This window comes from Maniola hyperantus, chromosome 7 (genome assembly GCF_902806685.2).
Source record: "Maniola hyperantus chromosome 7, iAphHyp1.2, whole genome shotgun sequence".
In the NCBI taxonomy this organism is placed as follows: Eukaryota; Metazoa; Arthropoda; class Insecta; order Lepidoptera; family Nymphalidae; genus Maniola; species Maniola hyperantus.
The window spans coordinates 12,111,993-12,132,666 of NC_048542.1; the positions used below are offsets into that span (position 1 = coordinate 12,111,993).

The following is a 20,674-nucleotide window of genomic DNA, read 5'->3' on the forward strand; positions in this document are numbered from 1 at the left end:
AAAACACTTAAAACAATTATAATTAAAAACAGTACCTATACTTAATCCATTTTACTTGGTACGCTAATTTAAAAAAAACAAATTAATTCATTCAGCATCCTGTGCTGAAACTACTTTCTAAGTTTCTAGTAAAAAATATTACATCTAAATACCTATTTTATAACTAATAATAATAATTTATTTAATTTAAATGCTTTTACTGAAGTATCAGATCACAAATATCTATAAAAGACAAAAAGCAGCAAAGTCTACTAATAGATTTGGCTCAGAGGACAATAATTATTTTGATCGTATTTTAATTAGTTTGCCATTGGCCAAGAGATTGCGGTTTTGTAGAGCATTGTCTGTGTCGTTGACTTGAGACCGACAAAACGTCACATAGGTATGAGTGACAGAGACAACGCTCTACAAAGCCGAAATCTCATTCTAAATTCGTTGTACATTATATTCTGCCTACTTAATAAAATAATTTAATTGATTTAATTTTAAAACTTGATTATAAATAAATAAAAACATTTTATTGCAGGTCAGGGACCCATATAAAACATATTTACATACAGTCAGAATATTTTAAAATTATTAAAAAATTAAAATATGTGTATAATAACATTTTATATATGAACTTCATTAGATAATCTGCTTTTAAGATGTACATAATATACAATTCGAAAACCTAGCTACAGATTGTATTAACACTACATATATTAACATCCTTTTGACACATGTAACTAACGTGTTTTCTTATGCCTTTTGGCGTGCAGTTTTAGCTAGGGGCGTGTCCTAGGTGCCACACAATGTAAAATTTTGTGTCATTTCTTCAAAAGCCCAGCCTGTTGGATGACTTGTCGAGTCGCGTTGTTTATGTGTCGAAATCTGTCAGGACCTAATTGAATGCCACCATACCTGAAATGTGAAATTATTCTATACTAAGAGGAGTTTATTCAGGATCACTTAAACTAGCTTCGTGGCTTTAGCTGCTAGTCGCGAGCCTATTGTTTAAATTTGTAACATGAACCAAAAATTGGAGTCTTTAAATGTAAAGTTCATGTTCTGTTCCGTTTTAGTGATATTAAAAAGAAAAAGACGCAGATACCCTAAATTTATACCCAAATATTGTAAGGAGAAAATAAAGCAATTTTTATTTTATTTATTTATTTTGACCCTAAATTTAGTTTAGAAAAAAGACAACAGAATCGGCACCACTATTGGAATAATTTGTAAAAAGTAAAAATTGTAATAGTACATTTATTTTTGTGAACTACCGAAATAAATACATAAATTCGAATTCTTATGGCATTCCATACAAACGCCAATTTAGTACCAACTCGATGCATAAGAATAGATTGGGAACTCACGGAGCGGTTTTCACCCGCGCCCGCCGTAGTTGCGAGACAGCAATACTCGTACAAGTGCCGCAAATTGCTATTACGTTGGAACCATGTCTCATTAACATCGAAATGATGTCATTTTGACGTCATCTGAAATAAAAATATACCATCAGCTCGAAACTTGAGTCTAGTGCTGATGTCACTAAAATGGCGGCCACGCGCATTAGCAATTTGCGGGACTTCGATCGATACGATCACGATATACATGGAAATGTAGATGATAGCAATTTTCACAACGCGATTTATTCCCGCGAAGTGCGCGGTTGTTTGCGGGTCCCGCTGCAGCGGCGCGCAACTGCCGGGTGCGGTCCCCCGCAAGATCTGCGATCGGTCGGGCGGGCGGAGTGGAGTAATTCTTTGCAGCCGTAAATAACCGCCGGTCTTGTGATCACCGTCATCGTCAAGTTTACGGGCAATGGTCGCAACCGGCAGCTGCGGTAATATTATAGACCAGCGCTTGGCTGCAATCACACCTGGTGGCAAGTAATGATGCATGTACCCGCACAATGAAATTTCGAATTTTGGAATTCAAGATTTCATTCAAGATTCTGTCTCTGTCACTCATACATAGTATATGATGTTTTGTCGGTCTCAACGACAGAGACAGTGCTCTACAAATCTGCTATCTCCTTCTAAAGGTCGATGTTCATTACTTTCAGCTGCTTACTGTATTTGCCAGATTTCAGTAAAAACGTAAATTCTAGTTAGTTACTACATTAGCACTACCACATTAAGGGGAAAGGAAGTGTCAAATCGCGAAAATGCTGTAAATTTGAAGAAAAAGATTTTCTTTCCTAAAGCATTAATAGCTATTAAATATATGTAATAAAAAACTTCAATTTGTGAAGATCATAATGACCTATATCACATTTGTTCAAATTATCCCGTTTTTTGAAGAATTGATGTTGAAAACATTGCTATGATCTACTTGTTTTGTTGTTTTTTTCTTTAACGGCTAAACGTGTTAAATTCAAACCATCACAAAACAATATGTTTAGGTTATCTTATCATTTTAAATTATTGGTTTTAAACTAAATGTTTTTCATTTCTTAAATAATCTAAAACGAACGGAAATTATTCATTTTCTTGCAGGCGCTAAATGCCGTCAGTATTTGCAGTAGCCTTTTGGCTGTCATGGCGGGTGGAGCTGCGCGCCACCATTTCTTCGTAAAATTACGCTATAAACTTATTATTTTTGAATGAAAGTTGTGTTTATATGTACTGGTAATGGTTGAATAATAAAATAGAGATTTATTTATCTCAAAATGAAGCCTGCTCACTACTCAAATTTATTTTAAAATTATCGTAGTATTAGGTACTAGTTGTGAGGTTGTCATAGATTATGTTGACAGACAGTAATATTTTCTAAGTAAGTATTATACCTATGTGTCAGATCCATATTTGAATTTCATTTCATTTAATTTCATTTGATTTCAAGTGGTAATGAGCGCTCGTAATTCGAAAAGCCAATATATATTTACAAAATACGATCCCAATTCCCAAGGTACTGGAATGGCGACCTCGCACCTGAAAGCGCAGCGTTAGAAGACCCCCTCTAGGTGGACAGACGAATCAAACGAGTCACAGGGAGCCGCTCGATTCAGGCGGTGAAAGACTGTGCCATGAGGAAGACCTTATTAGAGACCTATGTCCAACAGTGGACGTCTGTCGGTTGATGATGATGATGATGATGATGATGATTATGCCTTTCTTCTTCTTCTTAAATTTTGAAAAAAAAAATAATTTGAAAGCATCTGGCATAACCTGTTAACTTGAAGCCTTAATAATAATTATTAAGGCTATTTCAAATTAAAATGATATTTAAAACTAGATGATGCCCGCGACTTCGTCCGCGTGGATTTGGGTTTTTTAAAATCCCCTGGGAACTCTTGCGAGATAAAAAGTAGCCTAAGTAGCCTTCCCTGGGATATAAGCTGACTCTGTACTAAATTTCATCAAAATCGGTTAAACTGTTGGGCCGTGAAAAGCTAGCAGACAGACAGACACACTTTCGCATTTATACTATTAGTATGGATTATAAGAAAAAGATTTATTGCCTCTCAGCCCTCTGAGAGACGTTAGGTTAAGTGAACACGAATTATGACAGTTCTGTGTTCTAGCGTAAGCTTTAGGTCTTCTGATAGCGTCAACAGTGACATTTCGGCTGCCTAAAATCCAAACCCTGTAAACGACATCAGACGAGATCGCAGGGAGATAATTTAATTTATTTTATTTTAAGACTAAGTATTTTCAGTAGATTTTCTAGTAGTTAGACTTTGTTAAATAATGCAGAAAAAACATTATTGTATGCAAAGTATTTTCCTTGCAAACATTTAACATGTACCTATAGTACGTGACAGGTCGAGATGGCAATCGGGGTGGGGACGTCACCCGCGCTATCACGCACCGGGTAGCGTGGGGGCTGTGCGGGTGTGCGGGCCTTATACCCCGATTTCCATCTGTCATTTTCTCATCATTCATCTCGCGTACTATAGAGCTTATTGCCTTTCCTATTCTTACTTTTAATGCATTATTAAACGTCTTTACTGTTTTGATTTGGATTTTAGATCATGGGTTATGTTTTTAAAATGGTCACAGCGACTTACTAGGCTTTGAATTGGTTTTCTCATTGTATAAGGTGCACTTACTATATATAGCCTGCGACAGGTTGAGAGGGTAATCGGGATATGGCAAGGGGACGCGCCGTACACCCGCACGTCATAAGGCGCACGACTGCACCTGGTTAGCGCAGGAGCTGTGCGGGTATACGAGGCGTTCCCTCTCCGATTACCATTTTTTCAACCTGTCGCGTACTGTAGGTTTAGACTTTAGAGGTATCAAAATTTCTGTTATATGGAAAACCAGAGGATGCCCGCGACTTCGTCTGCGTGGATTTAGGTTTTTAAAATCCTGTGGGAACTCTTTGATTTTCCGAAATAAAAAGTAGACTATGTCCTTCCCCGGGATGCAAGCTATCGCTGTACCAAATTTCGTCAAAATTGGTTGAACGGATGGGCCTTGAAAGGCTAGCAGACAGACAGACAGACCGACGGACGGACAGACAGACAGACCGACGGACGGACAGACAGACACACTTTCGCATTTATAATATTAAGTAGGTATGGAGTATAGATATGGATGTGGAAGTATAGATTTTAATGCTGTTTTCCTTACAATAATGGGAGATACTATTGAAGTAAAAATTATGACATAAGATAACGATTTTTCAAAAAATGACATTTACTGGGTTTCGATATGGGGCGGTCGGTTTAATCAGGTTCTAGGGTAAAAGACTCAAGTGAATGAACAAATCACAGGTTTTTACCATAAATAAAAACTACCAGGAATTAAACCAGCTGATACAAATTTTTATGAATAAGAGTTTTTAAGGGTTTCCGTACCATAATCGTAAAAACCAGCCAAGTGCGAATCAGACTCGCGCACTAAGGGTTCCGTACTTCAATCGTATTTTATCGACATTTTGCACGATAAATCAAAAACTACTTACTAGATCTCGTTCAAACCAATTTTCGGTGAAAGCAAACTTTCATGGTAATATCATCATATTTTTTTTTTGTTTCATCATTCTAGTATTTTAGAAGTAACAGGGGGACACACACACACACACACATTTTACCACTTTGGAAGTGTCACGCAAACTATTCAGTTTGGAAAAAAATTATATTAGAAACTTCAATTTCATTTTTAAAGACCTATCCATAGATAACCCACACGTATGGGTTTGATGAAAAAAAATTATTCAGTTTCAGTTCTAAGCATGGGGAACCCCCAAAATTTACTGTTTTTTTCTATTTTTGTGTGAAAATCTTAGTGCGGTTCACAGCATACGTCTACTTACCAAGTTTCAACAGTATAGCTCCTATAGTTTCGTAAAAAAGTGGCTGTGACATACGGACGGATAGACAGACAGACATGACGAATCTATAAGGGTTCCGTTTTTTGCCATTTGGCTACGGAACCCTAAAAATGGAACCCTTATGGTTCGATTTGCTCCGTCCTTCCGTCTGTTTGTCTATCACAGTCGATTATTTCCGTAAGAGTCGGTTCCCACTTGTCGGTTGTCGGGCCCGGATTTTAATCGGATGTTCCAGTGGCAGAACATTTTATATGATGCACGCTTGACTAAAACCGATTTTGTGTTGGCGCCGACAAGAAATGTCGGGTGTTTTGCCAGCCCTCTACGTTCGGAATAAAATCGTGTCGGATTTTGCTCGCCTATGAGTAAGTATGACGCTGTTTACAAAGGTCCTAAGTGACTTATAAACTACTAGGTGATGCCTGCGACTTCGTCCGCGTAGAATTAGGTTTTTTAAAAATCAATCGTCAACTGTAGGTGTTACAATTGACGGTATACGACAAACATTTACTACTTTTGCCTCTATTCTCTCTCTCCCTCAGTCGAGTTTTTTTTTGTTTTTTGATCTTTAATATAGAAGGAAAACGTGACTGACTGACTGACTGACTGATCTATCAATGCACAGCTCAAATTAATGGACGGATCGGGCTGAAATTTGGCATGCTGATAGCTATTACGACTACGACGACGATAGGTATATACCTATCGTCGTCGTAGTCGAGTAATATATATATATATATATATATTACTATTATGGATTGTATATATATTGATATTTATAATAGATATGTATATGTATGATAGTTATGTATGTATTACTGAAATAGTTAGGTACTTATTAATTAATTATATTATATTGTTTTATACTACATTTTTCTGTATTGCGTGTAAGTACTATCCAACACACCTAGTTTCTCCTTTCACCAAAGGTTGCCTGGTAGATTGCTGTGAGCAATAAGGCCGCCTTTGCATACAATCTTTTTTTCGTTTTAGTTTCTTTGTCATGTTATGTAATATTTTTATGTGCAATAAAGTATTTCTATCTATCTACGACGTAGGCATCCGCTAAGAAAGGATTTTTTGAAAATTCAACTCCTAAGGGGGTGAAATAGGTGTTTGAAATTTATGTAGTCTACGCGGACGTAGTCGCGAGCATAAGCTAGTCTTATATAAATTCTATTTGTGAAACTTGTCATCAGCTTCAATTTTCTTCTGTTCTTATCAATTTACTTTTCCAATTAGCTGTAAGTTTTCCTGTTAAATAAAAAAATATAAGTATAACAATAATTAATACCGCGCATTATTTTTGCTCTTTTTGATTATTAAATAATTTATGACTATAATATAGATACACAAAATAATAAAAAAATACTAAATGATGCCCGCGATTTCGTGGGCGTGGATTTAGGCTTTTTGAAAATCCCGTGGGAACTCTCTAATTTTACGGGTTAAAAATTAGCCTTAGCAGACAGACAGATACACTTTCGCATTTAGTAACCAACTTCCAAAAAGGAGATGGTTCTCAATTCGGCCCGTTTTTTTAAATGTATGTACACCGATTTTTTCGAGGTTTCGTATTCGTTCATTTACTGGAGTCCTTTACCCTAGTACGTTAAAGTACTAAAAGTGCGTGTTAGTAATTAGTATCAGCTGATCAAATGTCAATAAATTGCGCCAAAACCAAACGCCAAAACAAAAATTGCTAGTTTCAAGGTGAAACGGCAACTGTCATTAGCGAATGCAATGGCCTTAAAAACTTAACATACCATCTAGAAACAACTACTAAAGTACACTTCTGGTCCAAGATCTGCAAGAGATGCAGCATCCTGCCGCCCGCGTGTGCCTCTCCGTCGTCGTTGCAGTCTTGTACCATGGTTGTGCCCTTTTCTGTCTTCTTTTCTATCCGATATGCATACATGTTGTGTGTTGCATTACGTATCTTTTTGTTTTGCTTCAGTTTAGCTAATACCGCACTGTGAATACAAACATAATATTTTATTAAAGCTGAAAGTTTGTCTGCGTATTGTCCCCAACACAGGGAGGAACAATAAGTTTAGATCATGGTGGCTTTGGGAGATAACAGGCGAGAAAGGTGTAAAAATCTTATGTCAAAGTATAAAGTCTAATTTTTAGGTTTCCGTACCTCAAAAGGAAAATTGTATTGATCATAATTATATCACATTTTTCGACTGGTAAACTTCGAAATTTTCGACATTTTGCATGATAAATCTGTTTTGTTGTTTGAGTCTCTGCCGCCAAAAATCAGGGTAGCCACGCAAGCGAATGTTGTCGCGACGAAACCCTTTTGATGCGCGCCCGTTTACCGACAGTGCCGTGGTGTGCAATCGTCTGCGCCCGACATACACCGCGATGCGACGAATGGCGGGGCTTTAGCGGGCTACAACGTTTTCATTTTCTATGTAAACATGTCCTATCTTAGGCAGCATCATCACTCTCCGTCATATATGTTTGTGGTCAAGCATTTGCCTATAATAATAACTAGACAATGCCTGCGACTTCGTCCGCGTGCATTTAGGTTTTTGAAAATCCCGTGGGAACTCTTTTATTTTCTGGGATAAAAAGTAGCCTATGTCCTTCCCCGGGATGCAAGCTATCTCTGTACCAAATTTCGTCAAAATCGGTTAAACGGTTGAGCCGTGAAAAGCTAGCAGAAAGACAGACAGACACACTTTCGCATTTAGAATATTAGTCTGGATAGTATGGATGAATAAAAAAAGTCTTTTACATACTTAATATCATCAATGCTGTGAACTTCGGCTGCATGCCCTTGAAATGAACTCTTTCTGTCCACTATCACTTCACCGTGAGTAATCTCCGGACAACTGATTTCTATCTGAAAACATTATATTATGTACTAAACATTTTAAAGCACGTCAAATCATTGTGACGTCACATGCATACTAATCGTGTAAATGTTTCAATGTGAGAAATTTAGAAATTATAAAATTCCAAACCCCTACCGGGAATCAAACCTGGAACCTCCTACTAATAAGACAACAGCGCTTACCACTGCTGATCTCCTAATTTCTAATTTGATCGAATAGTACTCCAAGCATAGCTCTCTCCATCGTCTGCTGAGTGACTCTGAGCTTTCTTATGAAGCCCATAGTTAGCGACAATGTCTCATGGCCAATTCAAAGATGTGACTTAAATTTCTAACTATGGTCACTAACTAATGTAAATTACTGGATTTAATTTCTTTTTATTACTTACCTGAGAAAGATCTAAAGTTTCCTCAATCAAAATCTTTTCCTTTTCAGATTCCACAGGCCTTATTGTCTGTAATATTTCCCTGATTTTTTCGACCCATTGAAATATGATTGTTTCACCTAAATTATCTCTGAAAATTATAAAAGTAAATTACTTAATTCGCTATGTTATAATTTCAATTTAGTCACTGAAATGTGTTATGAATAAATCCAACTAACAATGGCACCTAGTGCTCTGCATTCTCATTTCAAAACTGATCAATCAAACTTATATGTATATTACAAAAATTGTATTTTGTCTTTAATATTAATTAAAGAATATAGTAAACTATTGACCAAACTCTTCTAATTCTGAGAGGAAACTTGTGCTCAGTAGTAATCTGGGGATGCGTTTGTGATGATGATGACTCAGACTTTAATAATACCTGCCTAGTGTATAATGAGACATGTTATCGATATCATACTTACAAATAAATCTCATCCAGGCAATAATGAAGGTTTTCTTTGACTTTTCTATCCATCCATGGGGCCGAAAGTTCATATTTAGGTGGGCTTAGACTCGGGTAGCCCTCAATCATAGTTACATACAAAATTACTTCATTTTTATTATCTTTGATTTTTATGCTGTATGACTTTGTAGCCTCACTGTCTGTCGTCCAGTCTTCACCATAAATCGAACTTAATGCTTCAACCTCTTCAATCTAACAAAGTAAAAAAAAAATTGTGTACCTATCCATCGTAAAATATCCGTTGTGCCACCTGCCCAAGCACAATATGATACTTTCTGTACTCTTGAACCGTACCCGTGCTATGATTCTTTCTTTTTGCGCTATAAAGAAGCCTGTAGCAGCTTAGGATATATGGAATAGAGATAATGCAATTCTGTAAAGTATTTTCGTTCATAATGTAAGCAAAGTCGGATAAGTAGGTACATACTTGTTTCGATAAATTGTCTGATTCCATTTCGGCAGTTTGCTAAATGAAATTATTCAAATGTTTCTCTTCAATTTATATTATTTCAATAATGAAATAGTAGGAAAATATTTGTCGATTTTTTTTTAACAGCTGCTTTTGCCCAAACTAGTATATAGTGATCTGTGGTTTTACGGCTCTGGGTTCATCAAATTTTTAAAACATTTTGTGATCACAGACACGATGTTGCATCAGGGCGATTGTCTAAAACCTGCATCAATCATTATTACAATCTCAATTGCTCTGATTGGATGAATTTGTGCAATTCTTGTTGCAACAATGCATTGTAGCCAATAGTGAGCGAGCATTAACCAATCAGAGATGATTGCGATCTTGACATTGTAGCTGTCAAACAACCGCGGTAGGGCCACAGAGTAAAGTAAAGTGACGTTTCCAGTGCTAGATTATAAAAAATAAATACGGACTAATTTTTTTATGTGATGTAACGACAAATTCACGGTTTTCCAAGGTTTTCGGATTTTTCCCTTTACTTGTGTGCTATAAGACCTAGCTACCATGATTCTTGGTAAATGGGAAGTACCCTACAGGTTTTTTTAGTAGACACACAACATACATATTTTTGAGGTACGGACTACGGAACCCTAACAATTAGCTGCACTAATTTTAAAATAAGTAAAAAATCGAAAAAAATATCTGTGTAGGTATATTACATAGAAAATCACTCTTAGCTTACGTTAGTCCGACAAGTCCAGGAGATTATTCTCAAATTAGGTGAATTAAACAACTTAAAAATCACAGAATCGTGTTTATTTTTTCAAAGGCTTTTAAGATATTATCAACTATATGTGATGAGCAACAAGCTTTTGAATGAATTCCCCATGCACAGGCTGGGCTTGCATCTGGATGAAGACAGACAAAGATTAATTAATTTATTCTAAGATTAGTAATTTTGGTAGGTACCTACAGTTTTGTATGAACTAAATTCATGCTTGATAAATCTGTGCCTGATTAGTAGGGATTTATTTAACCTAGGGGCACTAGGGGCCACGGCCCTGGGGCACCGCCCGTCGCATAGCTCGCCTAGCTTTAGGAGTCTTTCATAATCTTTTCTGTTATTTTTTAACTTTTTGATTTGACTCGCGACTAGCCTAAAGAAATAAGCCTACCATGAGATAGCCTAGTTATTAAGACGTCCTCCTTTTTTTCGGAAGGTAGGGGGTTTGAAGCCGGGCACGCACATCTAATTTTTCGTAGTAAGTGAGTTTTAAGAAATTAATTATCAAAAGATAAGCAAGTTTAACAGTGAAGGGAAAATATCGTGAAGAAACCTGCATGACTGAAAGTGTTCTATAATGTTCTTAAAGGTGTGTGAAGTCTGCAAAACTGCATTTAGCCAGCGTGGTAGACTATGCCTTCGGTCAACCCCTTCGCATCTGAGAGGGTTCCGTTCTCAGTAGTGAGCCGGCGATGGGTGATTGATGAATTTGCAAAAAAGCCTAAAAACTCATTGTTGTACGATTGAAACCACAACTAGACCAATCGGCGTAACCATCGCGAGTCGGGAGTTGGACGCCTGACAGTTGCTTGTTTTGTTTTCGATATATTAAAATAGACAGGAGCAGGGGTGGCGCAGCTAACGGCGTGGCGAGGTGGTCGGTGGAAACAAACACACTCAACTCTTCATTTATTTATGCACAATGGTGGATTAACCCGACTTAAGGGGACTCAGTTCAGTGCTTTCTTCATACAAACGGAGGAGGGAAATTACAACAATATTCGATATTGTACGCACAAAACTAAGAATTATATCGATTATCTCGTCATTATCTAGGTTTATTGATATATAAAACATTAAAAAAAAAATTGATTTAAAAGTTACGAGGCTCAAAAGATTCCTATTTTAACACTAAATTAATGACAACTTTGGGCGTAAATAAATAAGATTAGGGACATGAAAATTCTAAAACAATTTATCATTAGACGTAGCTTTATTTATTCATTAGTGAAATAACTCTACTTTACAAACATAAATTCAGCAGTTTTTTTCTCAGAACTACTTTACTAAACCCTTTTCGCGTGCTTGATTTCAGTGAAAATCATCGTGCTCTCAAACTTTCTCATACAATGTCAAGTGAAAAACAAAACACGTACCCCACGTGCGCTGCCAATTTCGGGTCGAGCGTCTTGCGTCACCTTAAGAGGACTCGGGCATCAAAATTCCAAATGAGTGAAAAAAGCTTAAAGTGCATAAGGAAGTCTTTTAAAATTAAAGAAAAATTTTCGCGCTCACTTCGCTCGCGCACTTTAAACATGAAATTAATATTATAATATGTTCGTTTTTAAATCTAGTAAGAATATGATATTTTTATCCAGTGATCTGGATGCTGATTTCTTGATACTTACTTTCACTATGGTTATGGGAAAAAATAAGCGTCTTTATATTGAAGTTTTTTCGTTAAGTGTTATGTTATGTTATGTATTATTATGACAAACCTTATGGGTCTTGGGCTCCGACTCTTATGATACACCCCGGCTCAACGGGGAACAATATTAATTGCAGTATTCCGTCGGAGTAATCCCATAATAGACGTGGAGTGTTCTGCAAAGATTCACTAGGGCTGCATTTCTCTTGAGTTGGATCAGTCTCTGAAGTGGCATTTCCATTTTCACAACTAGTGTCCAAAGTAGGACTTTCATGACCAGTGTCCAATGTGGGACTTCCACTGGTAGGTACTGCAATACATATGCAACTTAAATTTCGATTATTACTTTATCCATACTAATATTATAAATGCTAAAGTGTGTCTATCTGTCTGTCTGCTAGCTTTTCACTGCCTAACCGTTCAACCGATTTTGATGAAATTTGGTACAGAGTTTGCTTATATCCCGGGGAAGGCTACATAGGCTACTTTTTATCCCGGAAAATTAAAGAGTTCCCACGGGATTTAAAAAACCTAAATCCACACGGACGAGTAGCGGGCATCATCTAGTGTTGAATAAAATGACAGAAAATATACTTTAAGTACTTGCTATAATCTAAATATATAAAAGGAAAAGGTGACTGACTGACTGATCTATCAACGCACAGCTCAAATTACTGGATGGATCAAGCTGAAATTTGGCATGCAGATAGATAACTATCTGATAACTATCTAAAATCCTTTCTTATTGGATGCCTACGTTATAATAATATAACGTAGGCATCCAATAAGAAAGGATTTTTTTAAAATTCAACCCTAAGGGGGTGAAATAGGGGTTTGAAATTTGTGTAGTCCACGCGGGACGAAGTCGCGAGCATAAGCTAGTTACTACTAAAAGTCAGTACTTACTGTTTTCAAAATAATTTTGTTCCCTCATGTCCACTTTCCCTGGTAGGTACTGCAATACAAATGCGACTTAAATTTCTATTACTACTATAATTTCAATCAAGCAGGTAGAGTGAATCACTGGCAACAAAGGGCCCCATTTTTGGCGAAATTTGGTACAGAGATAGCTTGCATCCCGGGGAAGGACATAGGCTACTATTATCCCGGAAAATCAAGTCTCCCCACAGGATTTTTAATAACCTAAAACTACGCAGACAAAGTCGCGGGAATCATCTAGTTAATAAACACTTACTGTTGTTAAAATAACTATGTTCTTCATGTGTTCTATTTTCTGTCCTCATGTCTTTGGACACATGGAGTGGGAAATCGGCCAATATATCTTCACTCAACGGTTCACAAGTCAAGTTTAATGAAGGTATTGCTGTTTTTTTTTAACATTGTCTTTCTTCTGCAATAATCTTTTTTCGTGAAATGACTTTGACATACAAATTTTAATCGAGTCAGTTTTTCTATAGGGATGTATGCCAAGTCTTCATTTCCGGTAACTCTTACCCATTCTTTGCAACTGGAAAGTTAAAATGTTTTTTTATTTTTATTTTTATTATTATACCATAACGTGCACTGTCCTTACAGGGGAGTCCTAATGCGACAGTGTACTCTAATCTATCTTATACCTATTAACAATAATTATACTTAAAATTAAAAAATAAATTATTTACAACGACCATTATTAATCTACTACTTAACGGCTATCTTATAGTTATGTGTAACTAATAATCCACATTGCTATCCTTGTGAGCTCAATCAGAGAACAACAAAAATATCTATTTTATTTAACAGATATAGTAGATTTCTATTTCACGATGACCACTCTGCCATGGTTGTAGTAGTAAAGTAAAGTAAAGTAAATATTATGCTTATTGTACACCAAAACCAAACCAATAGAAATATAACAAAGATAGCACGTACAATAGGCGGCCTTATCACTAAAATAGCGATCTCTTTCAGGCAACCTTAGGGTAGAGAATATTATAAAAATTAAAGAAAGCGGAAGGGAGGGTACTAATAAAATATAAAGTAAATACACATAATATACGGTATGTATATGTATGTATATAATAATATACAACAGTAAATAAGAGAGGAATAGACGACAGATAAGTGGATAAAAATAAATAATATAGACATCAAATGGAGTAGGTATGATGAATGGATGGAGTATCATCAAATATATACCAATAAGCATTAACGCATTTGTATGCGTAATATAAACCGTCGTGGTCGAAACTGGACCACTGTAACAATGTGTAAGTGTGCACTCCACACAGATGTAGCCCAAACAGTCTTAGTGAAATAATTGATCATCTGTACAATATTTTATTTTTCTTATAAAGTAGGGAGTGACCACTATCTCTACCCATATTATAAATGTGATAGTGTGTTTGGTTTGTTGGTTTTTCCCTTTTATCTCGTCGCAACGGAACAACTGATTGTCTATGGCCTTTAACCCTTATTCTGAGAAGAGACCCCATGCTCAGAGCGGGGCCGCGATGGGGTCGATCATGATGGTTGATGATACTATACGCTTCTGTAAGTAAGTATTCAATATAAATTCATCTTGGTTTCTAGAAAGCTTTGGCCGAGCCACACTAGACGGACTGACAGGCAATGGCCCACAAAACTACACAGTGGTTGAATTCAGTTGGTCATTCGGATTGCATCAATCATTATTACACTTCTTCTATTGCAAACAATGCCAATTTAGCCAATAGTGAGCGATTGTCAGCTGTGTTGATTGAGATTGCGATCGTCAAACTTGAAACTCTTTACATCGATGCTGTCTAATTTATATAGCGTAATCGAGCCCTAAAAATAAGAGACGGAAACCTGAAAATGAGTGAGCTTTGGAGCATTGGAAAAAAGAAACTGTAAGAATGACTATGGTACAGGTATAATTAGTGTGTACTAACCGTTTCTTCATCCTTGGGGAATTTTTGCCGAAAAAAAGGCCTTTATTGCCGGGGGCCGGATTTTAATTTGCAAATTTCACATTTCCTCATCCTTATTCCTCAATTTTTTGCTCATCGTTATAAATGTTACTAACAAGGTATAGGTAATACTGGGTTTAGTTTGCACAAAATAATCTTACACGAAAATTTGATATTTAGTTTTTACCAAGTGCGGACAAGGCTCTTTTCCCACCGCTCTTTTCTTTCGAACACTATTACCACAGAGTACATTGAATATTCAATTATACTATTACCTTTACTCCTACTTTCAGTCCCTAGAGTAGAGTAATCAGTAAATATTATGTCCTTGTATTTCAGGCAGGCAAAACGCACTACGGCACTACGTTTAGCCAAATTTTTTGTATTGCAATGGATGCCTAAACTTGGACACATCAGCGACCACAGAACGATTAACTCATAAAAATAACAGTAAAAAAATTCGTTATGATCTGTCTGTGACTCCATTATAAAAATTTACACTCTGGTCTAGCGTGCCCACTGCCCAACGCGGATTGCTTCAAATCTCCTTCAAATATGTAGAGTAAACACGGGTAACATTGATATAAAATACTAGCGGCAGTTTTTAGGATGCCATTTAAAATGTATGTAGTAGTTATACTTATTTAGTAAAATAACATTAAAATTAGGTGTTTCTAAATGACCAAAATGAAAAGTTTAAAAGTCAAAAGCTATCAAACAATTACACATTCTTAGTGCTCTAAACATTGTGTAATGTAATTGCAAGATTTGTATGCAAATACGCGAATAATACATGCACTATGGAAATATGCGATAGGAAAGTTAGCAATTTAATGCAAAGCTCACCCTTTCGTGTATTAGTTAGGTACCTACTATGGTAGGTAGGTAATGCAAGGTTGTAAAGTACCTAATGCATTCATTCTCGGAACGCTTATGCATATAATTATTCTAAAAACTCGGTTTTCAACATACTACAGGTACTTACCTACCTAGATAGGTGCACCGGGTGCACCTATTTAAATAAAACCAGCCAAGTGCGAGTCCGACTCGCGCACTGAGGGTTACGTATTACAATCGTATTTTATCGACATTTTGCATGATCTATCAAAAACTATTATACCTAAAAATAAATAAAAATCTATTTTAGAATGTACAAGGGAAGCCCTTTCATAATATGATACCCCACTTGATATAGTTATCTTACTTCGAAAATTGAAAATACTAATTAGTTATTAGTTTATGACCACAATTTAATTTTTTTGTGTGATGTGACCACACACTCACGGTTTTCAGATTTTTCTCATAAAGCCAGCTATAAGACCCACCTACCTGCCAAATTTCATGATTCTAGGTCAACGGGAAGTACCCTGTAAGTTTCTTGACAGACAGACAGACAGACAACAAAGTGATCCTATAAGGGTTCCGTTTTTCCTTTTGAGGTACGGAACCCTAAAACCGGCCAAGTGCGAGTCAGACTCGCGCAGCGAGGGTTCCGTACTACAGCCGTATTTTTTCTCATCTTGACAAACACAACAGACTGACAGACAGACAAACAGACTACGCAGTGATTCTAAAAATCAAAGTTATTCTGTTAACGGTCAATAAGTACATAATCCATACTAATATTATAAATGCGAAAGTGTGTCTGTCTGTCTGTCCGTCTGTCTGTCTGTCTGCTAGCTTTTCACCGCGCAACCGTTCCATCGATTTTGACGAAATTTGGTACAGAGATAGCTTACTTCCCGGGGAAAGACATAGGCTATTTTTTGTCCCGGAAAATTTAAAAGTTCCCACAGGATTTTCAAAAACCTAAATCCACGCGGACGAAGTCGCGGGCATCAGCTAGTATTTTATAATTTTGGATCTTGCAGAAGAATAATTTTCAGAATAATAATAATTGTATTGTAGTTACCTAAGTAACTAAACTTCCCTAGTTCCTTAATCTAAGAATTCAGCAAAATGACGATGCTTTTGGTAGGTACCTTGATGATAGGTTCAAAGAGCATCGTTTGCTTCGCTTGAAATTCACAAAGCAATAAAATAAGTACCCGGACAGAAATATATTACCTTTAGAAAGAGTTTTTTTTTTTTTTTTTTAGATTTAATTTTATTAATAGTTTATTTAAATAATTTAAATACAAATAATTTTCACAAAAAAAAAAAATATAGACTTTAGAAAGAGACAACGGTTTCGTAGAGCGTTGTCTCTGTCGTTAAGACTGACAAAACGTCACATAGGTATGAGGGACAGAGACAACGCTCTACAAAGCCAAAGTCTTTCTAAAGGTCGATGTACAGTAGGTACGCGGCAGAAAATAATGTACATCGAGCTTTAGAAAGAGATAGCGGTTCTGTAGAGCATTTGTCTCTATCGATGAGACCGACAAAACGTCACATGGTATAAGTGACCTGTGACTGAGACAACGCTCTACAAAGCCGAAATCTCATTCTAAAAGTCGATGTACACCTACCTACCTACAATATTTCCTGCCGGATACTGTACGAGTAAGTAGTATATGTAATGATTTGTAGATAGATAAATAAAACACAGTAAATTTTTTTTCACTATTTGGTTTATTGTGCTGTTTAAATGAATATCTATATATTGTGTGTACGAAACTGTGAATGTTCACATTAAGTTTACTATGTAAACGCGTCGTACATTAGTGAAGCGAAACATCCAGAATCTGTCCATACCGAGTAAAGGAAAGTTTAAACTATCGTGAGTGATTTTTCCTAAATAAATCCAGAAGATACCGGATTTACTCACGTATTTAGTCGACTTTAGCCCGACTAGTTTCGAATCCATCCGGGGTCCTTTTTCACAGGGACTCAGCGAACGCGTCGCGGTTGAGCTAACGTCGGCTAAAATACCTACGTGAGTAAAGCCGGTTTCTTCTACATATTTTATAAGGGGTAAGTTCTTATCTTTACTGGAGTTTATTAACGAACTTCACATGGTTTGGGGTCAGGACTTGAAGGGAATGACTGATTTTTAGCAAAAACGAGGTAAGGATAGATTCATTCCCTGTAAGTGTACCGAGAGATGAAAATAAAGCAAGTTTGCGCGCGGCGATGGGAGCAAAATTATATTATATTTTTTTAAAGTCGACTAAACAATCAGTAGGCCGATTTCGTAAAACCTGCATCAATCATAATTACAATCTCAATTATTCTGATTGGCTGAATATGTGCGATTCTTATTGCAACAATACATTGTAGCCAATAGTGAACGAGTTTCAACCAATCAGAGGTGATTGCGATCGTGACATTGTAGTTGTCATTCTGCCGCAATCGAGTCGCAGGTCCATTCCGGAAAACTTGTATCAATCATTATGACAATCGCGATTGTTGTCATTCATAGTTCATACTTACTACCCTCTGAAGTGCAATAGCTTATTGCCCAATCCATCTCGTCCGAGCGGTAAAGGCGGCACGGCATCGTTTACATGATCACACATTGTGCAATTTTTTTTGTTGTTTGTTAATTGTTATTAACTATACGTCATTTTAGAAGTAAAATAAAATAGGTACTTACACAAAAATTCAAATTTACTCGGTAGGTACAATATAACTATATTTTCTTTAATCACGCAAGGAATGTAAGAATTAGTTCACATTAATTTACAATTAAGCTTGAACTTTCCTAATATTGTACAATATCACAGAATCACGTTACTTAATGCTAATTATCATTCTATCAATATTTTATACTAAAATTTACAAAACTAAGTACTTACATTATGATTTTCAGCTAAAGCAAACGAGCTTTTACCTTCTATGGGCTCAGTCAAAAAGCACGTTAGTCGTTAGCTTTTAGTGAATAAGTAGTCGCAAAGAACGCAAATCTCATGGTAGCTATAATAAGGTATTCTAAGTCCAGTGCAATTATACCTAACTACCTACATGGATACTTTTACACATTACTAGCTGATGCCCACCACTTCTTACGCGTGGATATATGTTTTTAAAAATCCCGTGGGAACTCTTTGATTTTCCGGGATAAAAAGTAGCCTATGTCACTATCCAGGTCTTAAAGTATACCCAAACCAACAAACCAACAAAACAAAAAGCCAACAAGCAAACACACTTTCGCATTTATAATAGGGGTAGTGATTAATTTTGGGTATCACGTAAGAAGGCCTCAAGACGACATGACAGTAATAGCGGAGTCTGCGGTAGTCACCCCTAATTTCTTACCTCCATCACCCACTACGCAGATTCTAGGCTATTCTAGGCTAACTGTATACACTTGACCGTTCTTAATTAGTTAGATAATATTTTATTAGATAACATTGTGAAATATTTACATAATCTACATATTATAATTTGATAAACTACCTAAACAATAATTTATTTAAATATTTGCTTATTTTTTAATTAACATATAAGTTAAATACTTAAGTAGACATCCATTTTATTTGGTACCTACTTATCTGTTATGGCGACATTTTTTTGATGATGTAGGAATCGGAGTGACATCTGTAGACAACTATTGATTTTCAGTAATTAAGTAATTATTACGGGAAAATAATATAGTAGCTCGAGCAATTATAATATTATAATACTAAATATGATTACCTATTTAGGTACCTATCTTTTATGCCGATATCATTTTAATGGCTTACTTTTAAATATTTTAAATTATTAGAATTTTGACTAGAGTACAGTCAGGTTGTGTAACTACAAAACCGGACTGTAAATATAATAGTTTTTAATTTCCCGCTTTAATTTCTGAACTGACTGAATCATTGGACACAACACTTTGCACTGAACAGTAGCTCGCCGGCGAACTTCGTCCGCTAGAAGTTTTCTCGTGACTGTATTCAATCATACTTCCACTGGGCTGACGGAGAAAATTCTGAATTCCGACCGGATTGGAATGCACTATTTTATCCGGCTTTTTCAATAGTTCCTCTATCGAATAAGGGTTTTTCTTCTTCTCTTTTTCGTTTGATCTTTTTGGTTCGTCAGTGTCTGGTCTGTCGGTGCTGTCGTCACTGGCTTCGACTGATATGTGCTCAGAGCTTTCCGATTTTACTTCCTCGGGGTTGATTCTGTTTAGAAGGTCGCTGTGTAGACTTAGAGCGTATGGGGAGAAGTTCTTTGAATCTGGATACGGCATCATGACTCTTTGCCAAGGGGAAATGGGATAGGGTTTGAGGAGGCCTTGAGCTTGTACTTGGTTGGCAAGGAGCCAGGACGTGGCAAGTCTTCGGTCGTAGGTGTGTGGTTCAGCATGAGGGACTCTGACTGCTGTGTGGGCGAAGTACGGTGGGGTCTGTTGCGGCATTGGTGTGGGTAGCGATGTCTTCATTGCCATGTAGTCTACCATGTTCGGTGGTATCTCCGTTGAAGAGAATGGTTCTGAGAAGAGAAAATATTTAATTACAATTTTGGGGAAAACCAAACAAATGACCTCATAGACAGATTATCGTTTACCTACTGTTTCTACTTTTGGCATAGGTGAAACAGTTGATTTTCATCTTCAACCCTAAGGCTTGGCTACTAAGTATTAAGTCCTAGACTACACATCCGTAATAAATTAGTGTAAGTACAGAGGATTTTGGACAACCTCTGTGTAAGTACTAACAATAATTTTGCTACCTCTTTTAGAAACCGTTGTTATTCTTTTTTAAACTTTATTTTGATGAGATAGCTTGCATCCTGGGTGATAATTGCAATGAAAATAGCTACTTTTTATGCTAGAAAATCATATAAGAGCTCTCATAGGATTCTCAAACCAGAATTCAAGTCGCAATCATCATATTATATTTGGTACAGCGATAATTGCCTCCTGGAGATGAATATAGGCAAGTTTTTTACCCCGAAATTTCCACGGGATTTTTAGAAAACTGAAATTTGGCGTCATATACCTACTGAGCTCGATTTTTTTTGTGAAAATGAATAGGTCTTCCCAATAATATCTACA

General features: G+C 36.4%; 2 protein-coding genes across 6 annotated transcripts in view; both read right to left on the minus strand.

Moving 5' to 3' along the window:
- Positions 1–2: 2 nt before the first annotated feature.
- LOC117983700 (protein IMPACT-like) lies at positions 3–14,193 on the minus strand. Of its 5 annotated transcripts, none has more exons than XM_069499476.1 (9): positions 14,172–14,193; positions 13,047–13,319; positions 12,758–12,806; positions 11,922–12,161; positions 8,964–9,196; positions 8,500–8,626; positions 8,016–8,119; positions 7,032–7,238; positions 3–903 (listed from the first exon to the last, which is right to left on the minus strand). In XM_069499476.1, the coding sequence occupies exons 5-9, from the start codon at positions 9,071–9,073 to the stop codon at positions 810–812; spliced, it is 642 nt and encodes a 213-aa protein (XP_069355577.1). In that variant the 5' UTR covers positions 9,074–9,196; positions 11,922–12,161; positions 12,758–12,806; positions 13,047–13,319; positions 14,172–14,193; the 3' UTR covers positions 3–809. The 5 variants fall into 5 exon arrangements, 3 of the variants coding, with proteins under 3 accessions (XP_069355577.1, XP_069355576.1, XP_034826209.1); XM_069499475.1 differs by lacking the exon at positions 14,172–14,193 and adding an exon at positions 13,991–14,145; XR_011236901.1 differs by lacking the exons at positions 11,922–12,161; positions 12,758–12,806; positions 13,047–13,319; positions 14,172–14,193 and adding exons at positions 1,356–1,478; positions 9,432–9,770.
- Positions 14,194–18,793: 4,600 nt separating this feature from the next.
- Positions 18,794–20,674, minus strand: part of LOC117984063 (paired box pox-neuro protein-like) — a 54,716-nt gene continuing 52,835 nt past the window's right edge. The window contains exon 5 of the mRNA XM_069499468.1: positions 18,794–20,109. Coding sequence (XP_069355569.1) covers positions 19,457–20,109 — 653 coding nt within the window. The 3' untranslated portion in view covers positions 18,794–19,456. The remainder of the gene's footprint in view (positions 20,110–20,674) is intronic.

Coding starts and splice junctions, on each gene's coding strand:
- LOC117983700 (XM_034970318.2), bottom strand. CDS start 9,458: ATGGAATCAGACAATTTATCGAAACAA. Junction 8,627..8,963: donor TGCCTGGATGAGATTTATTT/GTAAGTATGATA, acceptor TATAATTTTCAG/AGATAATTTAGGTGAAACAA. Junction 904..7,031: donor TTAGTAGTTGTTTCTAGATG/GTATGTTAAGTT, acceptor TTCACATTTCAG/GTATGGTGGCATTCAATTAG.